The following is a 16,715-nucleotide window of genomic DNA, read 5'->3' as shown; positions in this document are numbered from 1 at the left end:
TCTCCTACAGTCCTTGTGTGGTCTCTGCAATTATGAACGATGTATTACTGCATCAGACATGAATAACACTGGTGGGAATAGCTGATTATTGTTATGGACTGTGAAACAGTGAGTTAGCCATGCGTTAACTTTAGATCGACTGTCAAATAGAAGAATACATTTCTGTCCTCCGTGTATCTCGTTTCCATAACCTCATTACCACCAAATTAAATGGCACCATAGTCCTGACAGTTTTTTTTATTTAAAGAATAAATAACTGTGATTATGAATATTTTAAAATAATATTTCTAAGTTAATTTATAATACATACGGTGTGTTTTGTTAGTATTGTGATAACGTTCGTACTTCATTTAACGTATTTACACAATTTGGAAGCTTTAATGGTGATATTACATGATGGAAAATATACGCGGCTGTCACATTTCCACCTTACGCGTTTGTAAATGCTAAATCATTTTGTCAGAGCTTTGAGTTGATCAGCTTAACTTAGAAGACTCAATCACGGGAGTGAACTAGCATCTCAGGTCTTTGTTTTCCTATGTAAGAGTAACGACTTCGCATTTAATACGCAACTTTTTTATTAAGCTTAACAAAGCGTTTAAATACAAAGTTACTACTGCGCAACATAATGCAAAGTTTCAAGTTATTATTGGGAAGAACTTAAATTGCTCGCCATCGGCGCCTCGGCGACTAAATCGTTGCCTTGATTGGCTTCATCACCATCATTCCCACCCCCTCCAAAGGGTATGATCGAGGTATTGCGCCTTTTTTCTTCCTTTTACGAAGCCTAGCCAAAATAAAGAAGTGTGCATTGCCTAAATTGATCATCCCCCTTCCTCATTCCTACCTTCCCAAGTACATCAGAGACTTTGGAGCGCTGGATTTATTTTTAGCAGATGTCTGGGAAGTGTGCGTTGTGGGATTTTTTCCATCGTGGGCAGACCTTGAAAACAGCATATGAAGTTCTTTTCTTTTTTAATTTGCTTTGTCTTTTATGCGTACTTTAAATTATAACGTTTTGTCTGGAAGTGTTTTACTACTAGAGTTGTACGTTTTAGGGAAAGTCGACATCAGGATTTTCATTAACATATCTTGCAAAAAAAAAACATGGTATAGCGCCCCTCACCGTGTCCGAAAGCGGTGGGCGCACGTCATTCTCTGTTTGGGGATCCCGTGGGTTATGCCGGCCGAGTCGGGAAGGTGGAGGGGGAGGTTATCCCGGTAGCCCCGAAGACGGAGCGGACCTCCTTCGTCTGCGTGGCACAGAGGAGCCCCCCTGGGCGCGGCCTGTGCCCGCTGGAGCTCCCAGCACGATGGGGTGCGGGCTGAGCAAATTGGAAGACCGGGAGGACAGCAGCCCGGGGAAGATTTATTCTACTTTGAAAAGGCCCCAGGTGGAGACCAAGTGCGACGTTGTGCATGAGTATGTGCTACTGGACTTCAGCTTAGAAGGTAGACGCCACGTATTTTTCAGAGAACGTATTTAAAGCTTTGGTTAAGTGCCTATTTTTGTGTGCGTAAAGTTCAGTAACAAAAAAGTGAAGTATGCATTTATAAAATATAATCAGTTCTATTGTTCATTTGTGCTAATGTTGCTTCATGCTTTTTAGTTTTTTTTATTATTATATGTTTTTCGTAGTATTTTTCGTTTAACAGAAAAGTGTCGATTTGCTACCAAAACACATATACTACTTCAACAGTATTTCTGAGAAAGTGAACCCACATTTGGAACAGTTTATGGGTTGAGTTATTGAGAAAATGATGGCTCATTAAGTCTCGTAGCAACGGAACCATCGTGTCCCCGAATGAAAAATAGGTCAGTGTGTGTGTGTGTGCGTGTGTGTGTATGGACCAAATGTCCCCCACAATGTAATAAAAACCTGTTTTTTGACGTTGTGGGGACTATTTTTCAGGTCTCTGCAAAGATCTGTGAATGCAATCAAAAAAGTAAAAATGTCAAAAGACTTGTATTTTGTTTGGTTACTTATGGTTAAGGTTAGGGCTGGGTTGGGGTTAAGAGTGTCATGATTGAGATTAGGGTTCTGCCTGTATAAATGTATGAAAGGTCCCCATTTAGATAGGTATGCCAACGTGTGTGTGCGCGCGCGCACGTGTGTGTGCGCGCGCAGGGGGATTCAAAAACGTGAGCTGCTTTGCCGTGCTGAAGAATAGACTGATCTCGTACAAGTAGTTGTATCTGTCCACACTTTCAAAACATATGATTTCTATCTTAACAAAATATAGTATTAAAGTAAGCCAGATAATTCAGTTTCCTGTGTATATTAAATTTTGTCTTTAAAAAACAATGCATTGTCTCACGTGCAGTATGTTTTGATTTAATCTCATGGTATTGTTAATATTCAGCATTTGTATGGGTTATCATTTTAACCTGCATGACCCATTTTCAGGACAAATGGTGAGACTGGGGTCACCATTTTCATAACACTCAGTTTCCCACATTGTGTGACCGCTTAATCCTTCGAGCATCTGGACATCGTCATAAAAAGACATTGTGGTGTGCTTGTCTGTCCTAACTCATGCAAAGCTTTCACTACTGGGATCTCATGTCCTATGCAATTAAAATTAATATATGGTTAAAGTTAAATCTGTCTGATTTCATTTTAAAATACAATTAAAGAATGATTTAGGCGGCAGTGGACTTTACATCTCTCTGTGGGCTTTAGTCTATTTTCCTGGAATCTATTGTTACTCCTTGTGATAATGTCTACAGACTTGTCACTGCTCTGATGACTCTGACTCAAGATTAAAGTTCACATATCACTACCTAGTCACATGACACAGAGGGCGGAATCTGACAGATTGCACAGCTGGAGATAGGTTCCGCGGATGACCCAATTATTTAGCTATTTCTGCCTCTAGAAGCAGGATTTTAAAACATCATCATCTAACACTGATACTCAAATCACTTCACCTTCTTCAACCAGCCTTGATATTAAAGTGTTAATGAAAAATTCCCATGCTATATGGCCTCATTTCAGTTCTTTTACAAAATGTTAGCAGAAATGATGATGATATAAATGACCTGAAAATCTATTCCAGTCTTTCCTATTCAACACTCTTTAGATAATAATGTAGAGATTTATATTTCTCCATGAGATTCTAAGGCCTATCAGTGATGTAAGTCACATAATGTCCATCAGTGCACCTACAGCAGCTTGAACATAAATAAAATGATTTCAAGTTGACCTTTATTTGAATTTTAATGTCTAAATGTTACTTGCTTTCACTATTACATTGCGCGCCTGTTGTGTATTATTTATTTGTAATATACTATACTATCACACTATTATAATATTAGTTTTTATTTGTACTGGGTGTGGCTGAACAAGTAAGCATTTCAATACTCTTCTTACACATGGCCAATAGAAGATCTTGAAACTTCAGTCTCAAGGCAGAAAAAAATAAGTTTGTCTTTATATATCAAGAAAACATCAGCACTTTCTGAGACAGTCTGTCACAGAAAATCACCAATATTGATACTTTGGCATATAATCAGAAACATAGCTAAATATGAAAAATGTGCATATTAATAAACCTGAAGGAGGATTAGTTGTTATTTAGTGGAGAGTTGTGTGTCATATTCAGATTGTAAAATATTTCCCTAATCTGTAGCTTGGACATAAAGAGACAAATGCAGTATCAGTGAATCTAGGTCTATCTTTAAAAGGTCCAGATAATCCTGAAACAGGAGTGACTGACAGGGACTGGAGTCCAAGTTTAATATACAGGTGGAGTTACGTTCTGGTAAACCTATTGTATGGTGAAAATATCTTAAGGCGAAATCGCATTTTAATATAGTACACCTAACCTAATAAACATCATAGCCTAACCTAACCCACCTTAAACATGCTTAAAACACTTACATTAGCCTAAACTTGGGCAAAATCATTAACACAAAGCCTATTTTATAATAAAGTGTTGAATATCTCATGTAATTCATTGAATAATCATACCAATTGTAAAATCAAAATATTGTAATGCAGAGCATTGTAACCTGGAGAGCGTCTGTATAATGATCTGATTACAGATTCAATGTTGGGAAAGCGAAGTAATATAAGAGCAGTTTAAGGGTAATAGGAGAGGGTTACAGGAGTCTGGGGACCTCGGGACAGATGCGCTTTCTCAGGACCTTCAGACACCCACTAAAATAGTTTTTTTTTTTTTTAATTCCGAAAACAGTTGAAGAAGCTGTTTGCTTTATCTTTGCGTCTTGTCCTGGAACAGCGTAGGTAGAATCACTGGGCAAAGTCCAGTTGTCCCAGTTATGTGTCCGTAACGGGTGTCTCATCCAGGCTTGTGCCCTGTGCTCCCCTTATTTTGGTGCCCACTGAGCCAATATGCCACCACAGCCGGAAGCGTAAAAGAATGCATACAAATCATGTGTGAGTCTCCTGCCCCTTGTTACCAGGGGAAGCTGATTGGCTGGCTGTGCTTTTAACCTCCACCAAGGCACCTTTTGTTTCCATTATCTTCTTTTTTCACGTCTTCTTTCCATATGTCTTTTTTGCTTTCTTTTCGGTGATATTTATGTATTTCCCTTTCCCCCAGGAGGGCTTTACTCTGGCTCTCTGCTGTAGCAGCTCAGTAGCAGAATGCAGTGGCCAGTGCACTTGGCCTCAGGGGCTTGGCCTGGTTTCCTGTCGGAGCCCATGGGAGAGGAACCTCAGGCTGAAGCTCCCTCCTTCTCTTCAGAGTCGCCCTTCTGACAGCGCTGTGTCTCCCCTTTGTCTCTCTTCACTTCCCCCCAGGCAGCCGTGCCACTGTGCAGGGTCTGGCATCCTTGTGCGAGTTACCCAAAGCCCTGGAGCCATACTACACTGAGGGATACACACTGGCCGCACTGCACCCCGTCGTCCTGTCTGTGAGACGGTCTGGTGCCCTGCCTTGCAGCCTGCAGTACCGGGCCATTCTGACTCGCCCTCGGACCAGGTGACCCATCAGCGCCATCTGGGGATGAGTGTGGTGCCTTCAGACCTGCCCTCATAACGTGTGAACCAGTGAATTATTGAGCCATAATTAGCCAGGGACTGCAGCATGGGAACACAGGAAAATCAATATCTCCTCTCATGTCTGAGTTATTTCTGATGCTATCAGATGTTTCAAATACAAATAAATATGAAGACTGCTGTGGTCTCATACACAGTTATAAGACTAAATCCGCATCGATACAGGACTGATGATTCTTTCCAGTAGACATAGCTGCCTTGGACTTTGTTTCCTGTGGAAATTTTTCACTGTCTGGCCTGTAAACGTCAGAGAGTATTCCCACAGAGAGGCCCACTGCCAGACATGACCTGTCTAGACATCTCCACTCCATACTAGGCATGATAGTCTTGCTGTAGCTGCGATAACATCTGTCTCCGTTCTGTCTATTTGGTTCATCTACTGTAACCTCACACACCTCTCAATGTTTATCCATACCGCCCCCCGCTGCCCTAACTCCAGAACTGTACTCCCTTAAGTCAGCTCAGTCTTCATTCCTCTCAACCCCCAGAGTTACATGGGGGTGCAGTAAAGCTGAGTGACTCTCCTGCTCCCCCCCCCCCCCCCTCTGTCTGACTCAGTAAGGATATGGTGCCAATGTGCCAGAGAGCTCCTGTGCTGAGGGTGGAGGAGTGGCCCCTCCCTGGAGACTCCTTGACCGCTGACGTAATACAGGCTCTCATTGACAGGGTAAGCCCATCTGACCAAGCCTGTCAAGTCCATGTAGTCTAATGCAGTGTCTCCAAACCCGGTCCTCGGAAAATGTGGACAGTCTGGTAGGTAGCTGGGAGGGAGTAAAAACGTGGACCGTCTGGGGGTCTCCGAGGACCAGACTGGGAAACACTGCTCTAACACTGGTATTACTGCTCCCGTGTCTCCCACAGTTTTCTCTTTCTCGTTGAGTATCAGGTCTTCAGCCTGTCGAATGTCTGTTTCTCTGCTCAGTTTTTCTACTTCCCAGGTGGACAGATGTGCGCGTGGCGGCTTGAGGTTCGTGGGCTCACTGCTGCAGCAGGCAGGAGGATGGTCACTGGGCTGCAATGGGCGGAGCTGCGTATCCCCTGCCCAGTCACCCAGCGAAGGCCCCGGCCTGGAGGAGTCCAGAAGCACCAGTCCTGGTGAGAAGACCATCCAGATGGCCAGTAAAATCTGTTCTATTATTGGGTCTTGTGTTTCACCATTAAATTAAAGGTTTATGCTGCCTACTTGCTCTTGAGGGACGGTGTGTGTCATGCAGGGATGCATTACAAATTTTCTCAGGTTTCCAAAGTCACTGGTTAAGGGAACTGTTACAGGTGGGCAGAGGTTACAGCTTTTGAGTCACCATAATGGTCCGGTATTTGTAACCTTGGGCAAATTACCCCCTATTGTCCTAGTCAAAATACACAACGTCGTGTTCAACTACAGTAGATAGATGTCTACACACCCCTGTTTAAATGGTAGGGATTTGTGATCTAAAAAAATGAAACCGAGATAAATCATGTTAGAACTTTTTTGTGCCTTTAATGTGAAACTGCAAGCTATACAATAAGGAAAGAAATCAGAAATCTTTTGGGGAGGGGGTAGATAAGCTAGTTGCATAAGTGTGCATACCCATAAACTAATACTTTGTTGATGCATCTTTTGATTTCATTACAACAATCAGTCTTTTGGGTAAGAGTGTATGATCATGGCACATCTTGACTTGGCAAAAATGTTCTAGATCCATCAAACTGTGAGGGCATCACCTGTTCATAGCCCCCTTCGTGTCTGGGATCTGGCTGGGCAATTCCTAAACATCGATCTTCTTTTAGTGAAGCCATTCATTTGTTAATTTGTGTGCATGCTTTGGGTCACCGTCATGCTGAAAGGTGATATTTCTCCACATTTTCAGCTTTTGAGCAGACGTGAAGGTTTTGTGCCATTGCACCCTGTGTCTGTGACCATGACCAGGATAAACATTTGGAAGATAAATAGATTTTATATGATATTATAAGTTATGCGGTTATGTACCACACTGGACATGCTGAACTAATTTAAACAAGATCCACCGTTAGCGCCATGGCCTAGACAGTGAGTCATGGAATCAGTGAGTTAAGTTGGTAAATATTCTTCGTAATTTCCTAATGCAGTTTTTTTTTTGCCCAGATCTAAATCTGTTGGTCCTGTTCCATTCTTGGGATTCATGCTGTGTCCCCTTGGACCCTGTGACATACTGCTACCACCAAGGGGCTTTGTCCATGCGAGTCTCTCGGAAGGGCCATGTTATCAGCTCACTGGAAGCTGATTGGCTGGAGCTGACTGCCACATATTACCAGAGGGGCTGGTCATTGGTTGACTCCTTTGTGTACTGGGACACACCTAAAGGTAGTAAAGCTTTACTTCTTGACTGAGGCACTGCAGCAAACTTGACTTGTTAGTCACTTTTTTTAGTTACTGCCCCGAGTACCTTACTAAAATATATATATATATATAAATGTATATAAAACAGAAATTGTTACTCATGATGTTATTTAGTCCAGTACTGCCTCCCCTAAATCCATTTCCTGTTTCCCCATCTTTATCCTCCCTCTCCTTTTCCATTAATCTGTCTGCTTGGTTTTTGTGACCTTCCCATTATTTTGCGTCCTGTTCTGTCCTCCCCCCTCTTTAACTTCCTGTTCTCTCTTACCCTTATCTTGCCCTCATCTTTTTTTCCCACTGGAGCCAAATATAGTCCCCCCTCTTTAACCCTACGGCCTTGCTTCCCATTTGCTAAAATGCTTGGGGCTGCATCTGCATTATATACTCCATTCATTAGTACATGGTGGTTCGTCAGTCACATCCTGCATTGTCAGCGCTGCCTCACATGTGTTGTCTCTCATACTGTGGCAGAGTAAAAGGACCAGGCAGCACATATCTTGACATCATACAAATGTGAGCATACTCCGAGATAAGGCAAATACTCCTTCAGTAATTTTAGCGTTGGTCTTGATGTATCGACTTAATTGCACTGTTACCTGTTACGTTGTTGCATGGGGGCAGTTGTGTTGTGCATGTGAGTGTGCACACTGATTTCACTGTTGGGCCCCTGAGCCAGGTCCTTAACTCTGAATTGCTCCAGGGATCTGTTAAATAAATAAATGTAAATGTTACAGCAACACTTTTCAAAATGTCCTGTTGCATAGTGCTGTGCTACACTGCACTGGCTGACAAGCTGTTGGTTTTGTTACTCTGTGTGTTAGGGGAGCCTGTGCCCAGGTCTCTGGAAGGGCTGTTTTTGTACGAAGAGTGCAGTGCTACAGCCCCACCCAGTGACACCATCGTGGTGGAGCAGTGGACCGTGATTGAGGTGGGGGTGCATCTCGGCAAGCCTCAGATTTGATGTGTATCAATCAGTCTCTCGGCCATCTGTATCCACAGCTGTGATCTGTGTGAATGCCAGTTTATGGAAGATGTGCTAGAGCAGTGTTGCCCAATCCGGTCCTCAGGAACCCCGAGACGGTCCACGTTTTTGCTCTTTCCCACGCCTTGTGAGACAGTCCATGTTGCTCGCCTGTTGCAAAGACGTGGACTGTCTTGGGGTCCCCAAGGACCGGGTTGGGAAACACCGTGTAGAGGGCGTATGCATTTGTAGGAATGCCGCAAGATGCCCAGTGTGCCTGAAACACATGCAAACTCTTCCTCACCCACAAGCACCCTCTGTTTGTCTGTTCATGCATGGTCATCCCCAGGGCTCTGGCGTGAAGTCAGACTATGGTCCCCTCCTGCACACTCTCGCTGACTTTGGCTGGCTGCTTACCTGCGTTCTGCCAACACCCATAATCCGCCATGACAGGTAAAGTTTACACACTCTCTGACATATAGCGTACTATATAGGTATAAGTACTACATGCTAATGCTGATAGACAACACATTGCATATCAACCATCCGCCTCAGTTATTGTCTCTGTGTGAAAACTCTTTTTGTAATTGTTACAGTGAGGGAAATCTGGCCACAAAGCAGGTTTTATTTCTGCAGAGGCCTGTCACACCAGACCCAGTACAGCAGCAGAGTCAGGTAAGAGAACCACAATAGTGGCCCCGCCTTTATTTTGCCAGGATCATGTCTTGATATGTCAGTGTTGGTGGTGCTGATGCTGGGTAGATATACAGCAAATTTAACTGTAATATAGCCCAATAATTCGTTTTTTGGATTTCATTGGGAATTTTCTACATTTATTTTTACAAGAAGAACACTGCCCCCCAGTGGTGAGACACCACTAGCTGTGTTAGCTGTGGGACAAACAGGAAGTGTATGGTTGACGGCTTTGACTTATGTGCCCTCTTTCATTTGTGTCTTTAGAGAGGGTCCAACCCCAGGATGGTTTCCAGCTGCTCCGCAAACCTGGGGTTAGCCTTCCCTCCCCAGGAGCTGCCCTCCTGCACAGGGGAGACGGAGCAGTTCTCTGTCTATGAGGAGGGCTACTGCAGCTCCCTGTCCCAGCTAGGAGACGGCTGCCTGGAACAGGATGATGCCGCGGCCGAGGTCACATGTATGTGACACCCAGAGAGGCTCGCAGACGTGCGCCTGTCATTTCCATGCTCGCTAATTTCTTCTTAATGGAGACTGTAGATTCGCCTAATTTTTTCATTTGACACTTGTCTTTTTACAAAGCCATATGTACCTTCTTAGAGGTTGCACATTTTATATTCTTTAGCCAGAGAAGCATTTTTTTGGAGGATACATATCCATATGATGCATTTTCTGGTGTGCTATGGAAAATGTTTGAGTATTTCATAGACGTTCTAAAGATATATTACCTGAGACAATGACATCCCATCTGTGGTGCACCCCAGCCTTGTACCCTGTGCTGCCTGGGATAGGCTCTAAGCGACCCAGACCAGGATAACCAGTTAGAGGATGGGGGGATGGACGAACGGACGGGTGGGCAGACAGATTGACTGATTGATTGATTGATTGATGATTGATTGATTGATTGCCTGTAACTAACATTTCTGACTGACTTTGCTTAGCCTCTGCCTTGGTGATCCAGAATAATGGCCACTGCCTTTGAGGAATCCACAAGCAACTTAACAGAAGGTTCCATACAAATACAAATATGTACCCATGGCAACAGGTATTCCAGTGTGACAGACACACTGCCTGCAACCACAGAATGCAGGATATTCCTTCATGTTACTGAGGCTCATTTTTACCTTGTATAGAGGCTGTGAGCATTGAATATTGAATAGCAATAACAGCACATTTCATTCTGTATAAATATCTCCAGTAGACACAGATCTGTTAGTGCTGAGAATTAACATTCATGTAACGCAGGTTTTCTATAGCAAAAAAAAGAAAAAAATATATAGTAATGTAATAATAGTCATGTATTCACTTATTCTTTGAGCTGCTAGCTTTGAATTTACTTTATGTAAAATTTGTGTCTATTCAAGTTTCCAAAAGGCCATAAAAATTGCCATACAAATACACTACCATTCAAAAGTTTGAGTCACTTAGAAATGTCCTTGTTTCCCATGAAAACATGCATGAAATGAGTTTCAATAGGAAGTATAACTAAACAGATAGGACGTAGCCATTGACAAATTTAGAAATAATCATTCTTGAAATTAAAATAATAATTGTGTTCTTCACTTTGCTTTCGTCAAAGAGTCATCCATTTGCAGCAATTACAGCCTTATAGACCTTGGTCATTCTAGCTGTCAGTTTGTTGAGGTAATCTGATTAAATTTCACCCCGTGCTTCCTGAAGCATCTCCCACAGGTTGGGTTGGATTGGCTTGACGGGCACTTCTTACGTACCATTCAGCCAAGCTGCTCCTATAACAGCTCAATAGAGTAGAGATCCAGTGACTGTGCTGGCTACTCCCATTATACACAGAATTCCAGCTGACTGCTTCTTCCCTAAATAGTTCTTGCACAGTTGGTAGCTGTGTTTGGGTTATTGTCCTGCTGTAGGACGAAACTGGCTCCAATTAAGTGCCGTCCACAGGGTGTGGCATGGTGCTGCAAAATGGAGTGATAGCCTTCCTTCTTCAAGATCCCTTTCACCCTGTTCCAATCTCCCACTCTACCATCACCAAATCAGCCCCAGACCACCGCATTGCCTCCACCGTGCTTCACAGATGATGTCAAGTACTCCTCCAGTGTCTGCTCATTTGATCTGTGTCTCACAAACTGTCTTCTTTGTCTATCCATAAATAGCACTTTTTCCCCCAGTCTTCCTCTGTCCAGTGTCCATGTTCATCTCAGTCTTTTCTTTTTATTGGCCACTCTGAGATACAGCTTTTTCTTTGCAATTCTGCCTACAAAGCCAGCATCCCGGAGTTGCCTCTTCACTGTTGACGTTGAGACTGTTTAATGATGCTGCCAGTTAAAGACCTATGAGGCGTCCGTTTCTCAAACTACACACTCTAATATATTTATCCTCTCCCTCACTTGTGTACCGGGGCCTCCCTCTCCTCCTTTTATTGTGGTTAGAGCCAGTTTGCGCTGCTCTGTGAAGGGAGTAATACACAGCATTGTACGAGATCTTCAGTTTCCTGGCAATTGCTCTCATGGAATAGCCTTCATTTCTCAGAACAAGAATAGACTGACGAGTTTCAGAAGAAAGTTCTTTGTTTCTGACCATTCTGAGGTTGTAGTCGAACCCACAATTGCTGATGCTCCAGATATTCAACTAGTCCAAAGAAGGCCAGTTTTATTGTTTCTTTATTGCTTCTCTAATGATAAATTAACCTTTTAAAATGATAAACTTACATTAGAAAACATAACATTCCACTGGAACACAGGACTAATTGTTGCTGATAATGGGCCTCTGTACGCCTATGTAGATATTCCATTAAAAAACAGCAGTTTCCAGCTATGATAGTCATTTACGACATTATCAATGTCTATACAGTATGTCTGATCAATGTGATGTTAATGGACAATTTCCAATTTTTTTTCAAAAGCAAGGAAATTTCTAAGTGACCCAAATTTTTGAACAGTAGGGTATTTATGTACCTTATGGCCTGTCAAAGTTTTCATTGCAAATTTGGTATGAAAGCGCACTTCTTTTTTTAATACAATGCAAGTACTTACCAAGACTGATTCTAAGAGGATCAGTCCACATTAGCAGTAAACTATGCTATAGAGCTTTTATGGTACAAAAGATACTTGTCTGCTGGATTACAGACTTTACAAACTCTTGAGTACATAAATCTTTTAAAGCTAGAATTTCAAACCCTTTAACTAAATATGCAGGGAAACAGCCTTTTCATTTTCTTGTTGCAAATTACAGCAATAATTCAAACTGGTTTAAATCTGGTCTGTTCTATTATAACTGGGATGAACATGCTACAGTATTCTATTTGATTTAGCAAGATGTATGTCTATATCCTTTGTAAGTGCTAATGTCATTTTAATTAAAGTTCATTATTTGTATTATTGTAGTATTGTATTATATTTAAAATATTTGCATGCATGTATAGGAATAGAATTAAACGCTGGTAACGATCAAAACGTTTCAGCAAGCACGGTTGAAATAATCTAAAAATATCATCAAACCCATATAGTGTAGAATGTAAAAAAAGTAAAATTATAAAGCATAAGATGAATGAATTTAAATGGTGGACAAAAACGCCAAGAAACAATCTGTGGGTAACATTTAGTTTTTATTTTATTATTACATATACGGAAAATAATAATAAAACTTTAGTTCGTTAAAAAAAAAAGAAAGAAAAAAAATCACATGGCAGACAAGCTGTTGCAACCCACACAATAATTTAAAAATGGCAGACAGATGAAGAGGCAGCATGCCTGCCTAGGTGGGGCAGGAAAGCAGGACAGAAGTCAGACCAAGTCCAGAAGAAGCAGCTATCAACAGGACATCTTTTTTCCTTCCCAGAGGGGAAGGCAGTATATACAAGTTTTTTATTTTTATTTTAATCAGAACGTTAACCCTCATATGTATAACCCACAGACACACAACACTCTCGTGTTTTGTAACACCGAAATGCTCCCAGTTTCCAAGGCTATAGCAATGGCCTCAGCATCATGTTAGCTGAAAAGGCTTTTTTTTGTGCCACGGATTTCTCATGACACTGTTATGGTTTAGGTATGTTACGTCGGTGTGTGCATGTTGTAGTGTACAGTTGGCAAGTGGCGAGCCACTGCTCAAGCCTCACTCTCCCCCGCGGCTGCGTTCTGCACCTCCTCTTCCAAGATGGGAACGATCAGGTTATCCTTGGACATGAGATTGTACTTCATCACGAAGCGTGTGAACCGGTGACAGAGGAAAGTCTCATTCTGCATGGAGCGAGAAATGAATGAGACATGCGTCCTGAGAGAGACATCACATTAAATGGCTGCTCCATATCTTCATCGCGTTACATAAGCGTCCAGAACCTTCTGATGATCTACTTCTCAAAGGACACTTAGATTGTAAAAAAGGGAGACCCAGCTCCCAGTATGTGACTCACCTCATACTTGTCGAATATTTGCCTGTGGTGGAAATAGGCGTGGGAGAATATCCGGTAGATACGGCGGCACACTGAGCCCAGCTTAGCGACCGACGACTCTTTAATGCTGACTCTGTGTGCGTGGGGGTACAGTGATTTACTACCAGAAAGACACGGACTGTGCAGGTAATGTGTATGAAATGACACATCTGGGTGTGGTGGATGCTGTGTGAGAACAAGTAACAGGGAATACATGCAAACGTGACAGGAAGAGGTCATGCTCCAGAACCCACCGGCTAGGAAAATACTTGTTGCTGTTGAGAAGGCAGGCAGCGCCATCTAGGGTGTGCCTGGTGTAATCAATTGCGGGACACTGCAGACACAAGCACATAGCAAGTGGGAATGAGTCATGGCCAGAACAGCAGTGGAAGCTATGGAAACACTTCCTTTAAGCAACGAAATTATAATGTAAAAAACATAATCGACGGACAATCGCATGAGATCTCACCTCTTTGGGAGTCTTGTGAGCGGCACACAGGAAGATCCACTGCTCTGTAGCCGTCATCTGGGTGCAGGTGTCTGGATGACACTCGCTCTGTGGGGGTACAGGCACGTCAAACGCCTTCATTGAAGCAAGGGGAAAGGCAGATTTCTGGTAGCATTTAGAACCAGTGTGCTTACACTGCAAAAATAAAATGCTGCAGTGCGCCTCCCACACAACAACAAAGTGTTATTAAGAGTGAGGTAGTCAAATGAGCAAAGCAATACCTGCAGTTTCACAGCCAGGCCATTCAGCTCCAGACAGAACTGTCTGTAACGCAGAAAGAATGTCTACAAACACATATCTACAATGAAGTATAAACAGAAATAGTAAAAAGTGACTGGAATAAAAAAAACTTTGGTCAGAAGGTGATGCAATACCTGAGGTGTTCATACTTCCAGACACCTTCATCTTGTCCCTCAGGGGGGTCCAGGATCTTGTCAATGTTGGAACAGTCTGATCGAATGTTCTGCTGTATGTACTGCAAGCATTCAAAGCATCATGTGACTTAACATCCAGCATGAAACAACCAGCAATGAAATATTAGTTCATTAAATCTATGCATCTCTTTATAGTTTTAACATATATAACTGATAATAATGAAGTGATCGTCTAAATGAAATCCAGGACAAGCACTAAGTAAGTTTTTGCCTCCCTAACTCCAAACTGTTAATACGCCACCTGTTGAACAGCCAGGGTGCTGTCCATTTCCTCGAAAGACTCATCTGGCCAGTTGTAGAAATCCTGCAATTGGACAGATAATCCTCGACGTTAGGTGGGGTGGGGGACCACCGCATACCACGCAGCGCTGACGCGATCGCAGCTGTCACGCATTCGTAAGGCAACTGGGGAAGCGAGCGGTCAACAAGCTATACAAGCCCGTGCTAGTTAGGGGCCGTGGAAAAGAATAAACGAAAGCAATTATCCCTCTGTTGTCCACCGATCTTCAGACGGCAATTTCCCCAGAATAAAATTAAAAGGTATCATGCATCTTGCAGGTTATGAGTCACCTAGCTACGAAGAAATTACGTATGTATATCTTGTTGTAACAGAAAATCACAATACTTGTGATAAATGGTGCAGAATGCATATTAAGAAAACAACCTGTTAAGAAACGTTTAACATTAAACGTTGTAAGCTGAATACTATTGAAAAAACAGGTCAGTTCCAGGACAGATCTAACTAGCTACCTTAACCAATGTTAAATAGCGCGAAACTCCAGAACCGGCAGACCATGTGAAGAGTTAAATATTTGTCAAACACCAGATTTAGCAGTAAACGGATACTATCGGAGACAGTACTGTACTATACTCCAGCTCAATCAAATGAGCGGCTACACGTCCATTTTACAGACAATTTCGCTGTATACAGATCAGAGAATGCTATCATTTCTGTAAAGTCACAGCGTCAAGCTCGGCCTCCTAGCAAAGCAGCCCTTTCCTCATCATTAATACTTTAACTTAATTTCAGATCATAACAATCTGGACCTTTCTTACTATTTGTTAGATTAGTAAGATAGTAATAACTCCGCACCAAAGAGTACACAGCAAGGCCCGACCCTTCCTGTATTTGTAGACACTCCCTTACCCCAGAATTGCAGACAGGATGCCAATACGCATACACCCAAATCGATTTATCGGCTTTCAAGCGATAACTTCGACGGCCAACTATTACTTGGCGTGATCTTCACAAAGTTCCGAGGCTAACAGGCATACCTGGGCTTTTGTCCCCGGACGATTCCTCCTGAGAACTGCAGTACCCTCCGCCATGACCATCTCGCCAAAATACCCCGGATGTTAAGCGTCGCCGTGCTGTAGTATGCCTGTACGTCAGCAGGGGCGCTGTACAGCAAGTACCCGGAGTTCTCTATGCGTTTCCATCTCATGATTATATTATATTATAAATTCTGCGTTACGCATCCATCCACCTATCCATCTTCATATCGAATCTTCTAGTAAGAGTCGCATAATAATAATAATAATAATAATATAAAAGTAAATAATAATTAATCATGAAAGTTGTCATTGTTATTGTTGTTGTTGTTACCGTTGTTATTATTATTATTATGACTGCATGAAGAATGCTTGTTCCAGGTTTAAAGGTTTATTTGTCACGTGCACAAACATATACTGTACATGTGTATAGTGAAATGCTATAAACTGACTTGTCCAGCCCCAAGCTGAAAGCCAGGATATCCAACCACCAAGCCACGTGGTTCTTAGCGGTAAGATTAACCTTGAAACATTCATACTTATTTAGGAAATAAGAATAGGTTGAGTTTAGCTCCATGTAGGTGTAAGGTAGGAAGTCTGTCTGGGCAATAAATAGATGCCTGAGGATGTAGAAATTCCCACTCACTGTCTGCTTTTTGCAATGACATGTTCATAAAATTGCATATTTGAGATGTATGTGAAGACTGCAGTCTTTTCTTCTGTACTTAACATCTTTCATTTACCTGCATTCAGATAATTATTGGATCTTTTTCTTATAAAATTATCTTATATCTTAACATTTATCTTACTGATGTATTTATTCTTTGACCAAAAAATGAGGAATAATCAAACTGATAATTGAAATGAAAAATCAAATTGTATTCAGCAAAACACACTCAACATGCTTGGACAAAAATGTAGGCCCACAGTAATGTTACACCTACAGGAGCTTTTATGATAATTAATAGACATCAATATGGAGCTGGTCCCCACTTTGCAGCTGTAACAGCTGCCACTCTTCTGGGAAGGCTTTCCTCAAGTGTGTCTGAGAATTTT

At 42.2% G+C, this 16,715-nt stretch overlaps 2 protein-coding genes across 3 annotated transcripts; one reads left to right on the top strand and one right to left on the bottom strand.

Moving 5' to 3' along the window:
* Positions 1-698: 698 nt before the first annotated feature.
* rftn2 (raftlin family member 2) lies at positions 699-12,390 on the top strand. 2 transcript variants are annotated; one of them, XM_023806144.2, is made up of 10 exons: positions 699-1,452; positions 4,770-4,950; positions 5,586-5,694; positions 5,966-6,122; positions 7,132-7,350; positions 8,208-8,314; positions 8,697-8,800; positions 8,944-9,022; positions 9,308-9,497; positions 9,979-12,390. In XM_023806144.2, exons 1-10 carry the CDS (start codon positions 1,314-1,316, stop codon positions 10,017-10,019), a joined length of 1,326 nt encoding a protein of 441 aa, XP_023661912.2. In that variant the 5' UTR covers positions 699-1,313; the 3' UTR covers positions 10,020-12,390. The 2 variants fall into 2 exon arrangements, with proteins under 2 accessions (XP_023661912.2, XP_072571128.1); XM_072715027.1 differs by having other exon boundaries at positions 700-1,452; positions 9,308-12,390.
* A 211-nt stretch (positions 12,391-12,601) lies between these two features.
* mob4 (MOB family member 4, phocein) lies at positions 12,602-15,779 on the bottom strand. Its single transcript, XM_023805770.2, has 8 exons — positions 15,663-15,779; positions 14,629-14,691; positions 14,328-14,428; positions 14,175-14,217; positions 13,915-14,001; positions 13,700-13,779; positions 13,428-13,539; positions 12,602-13,254 (listed from the first exon to the last, which is right to left on the bottom strand). The coding sequence occupies exons 1-8, from the start codon at positions 15,720-15,722 to the stop codon at positions 13,123-13,125; spliced, it is 678 nt and encodes a 225-aa protein (XP_023661538.1). The 5' UTR covers positions 15,723-15,779; the 3' UTR covers positions 12,602-13,122.
* Between the last annotated feature and the right edge of the window lie 936 nt (positions 15,780-16,715).

This window comes from Paramormyrops kingsleyae, chromosome 1, assembly GCF_048594095.1.
Source record: "Paramormyrops kingsleyae isolate MSU_618 chromosome 1, PKINGS_0.4, whole genome shotgun sequence".
In the NCBI taxonomy this organism is placed as follows: Eukaryota; Metazoa; Chordata; class Actinopteri; order Osteoglossiformes; family Mormyridae; genus Paramormyrops; species Paramormyrops kingsleyae.
The sequence above is the reverse complement of the archived record's forward strand: the minus strand, read 5'-3'. Positions and strand labels throughout refer to the sequence as shown.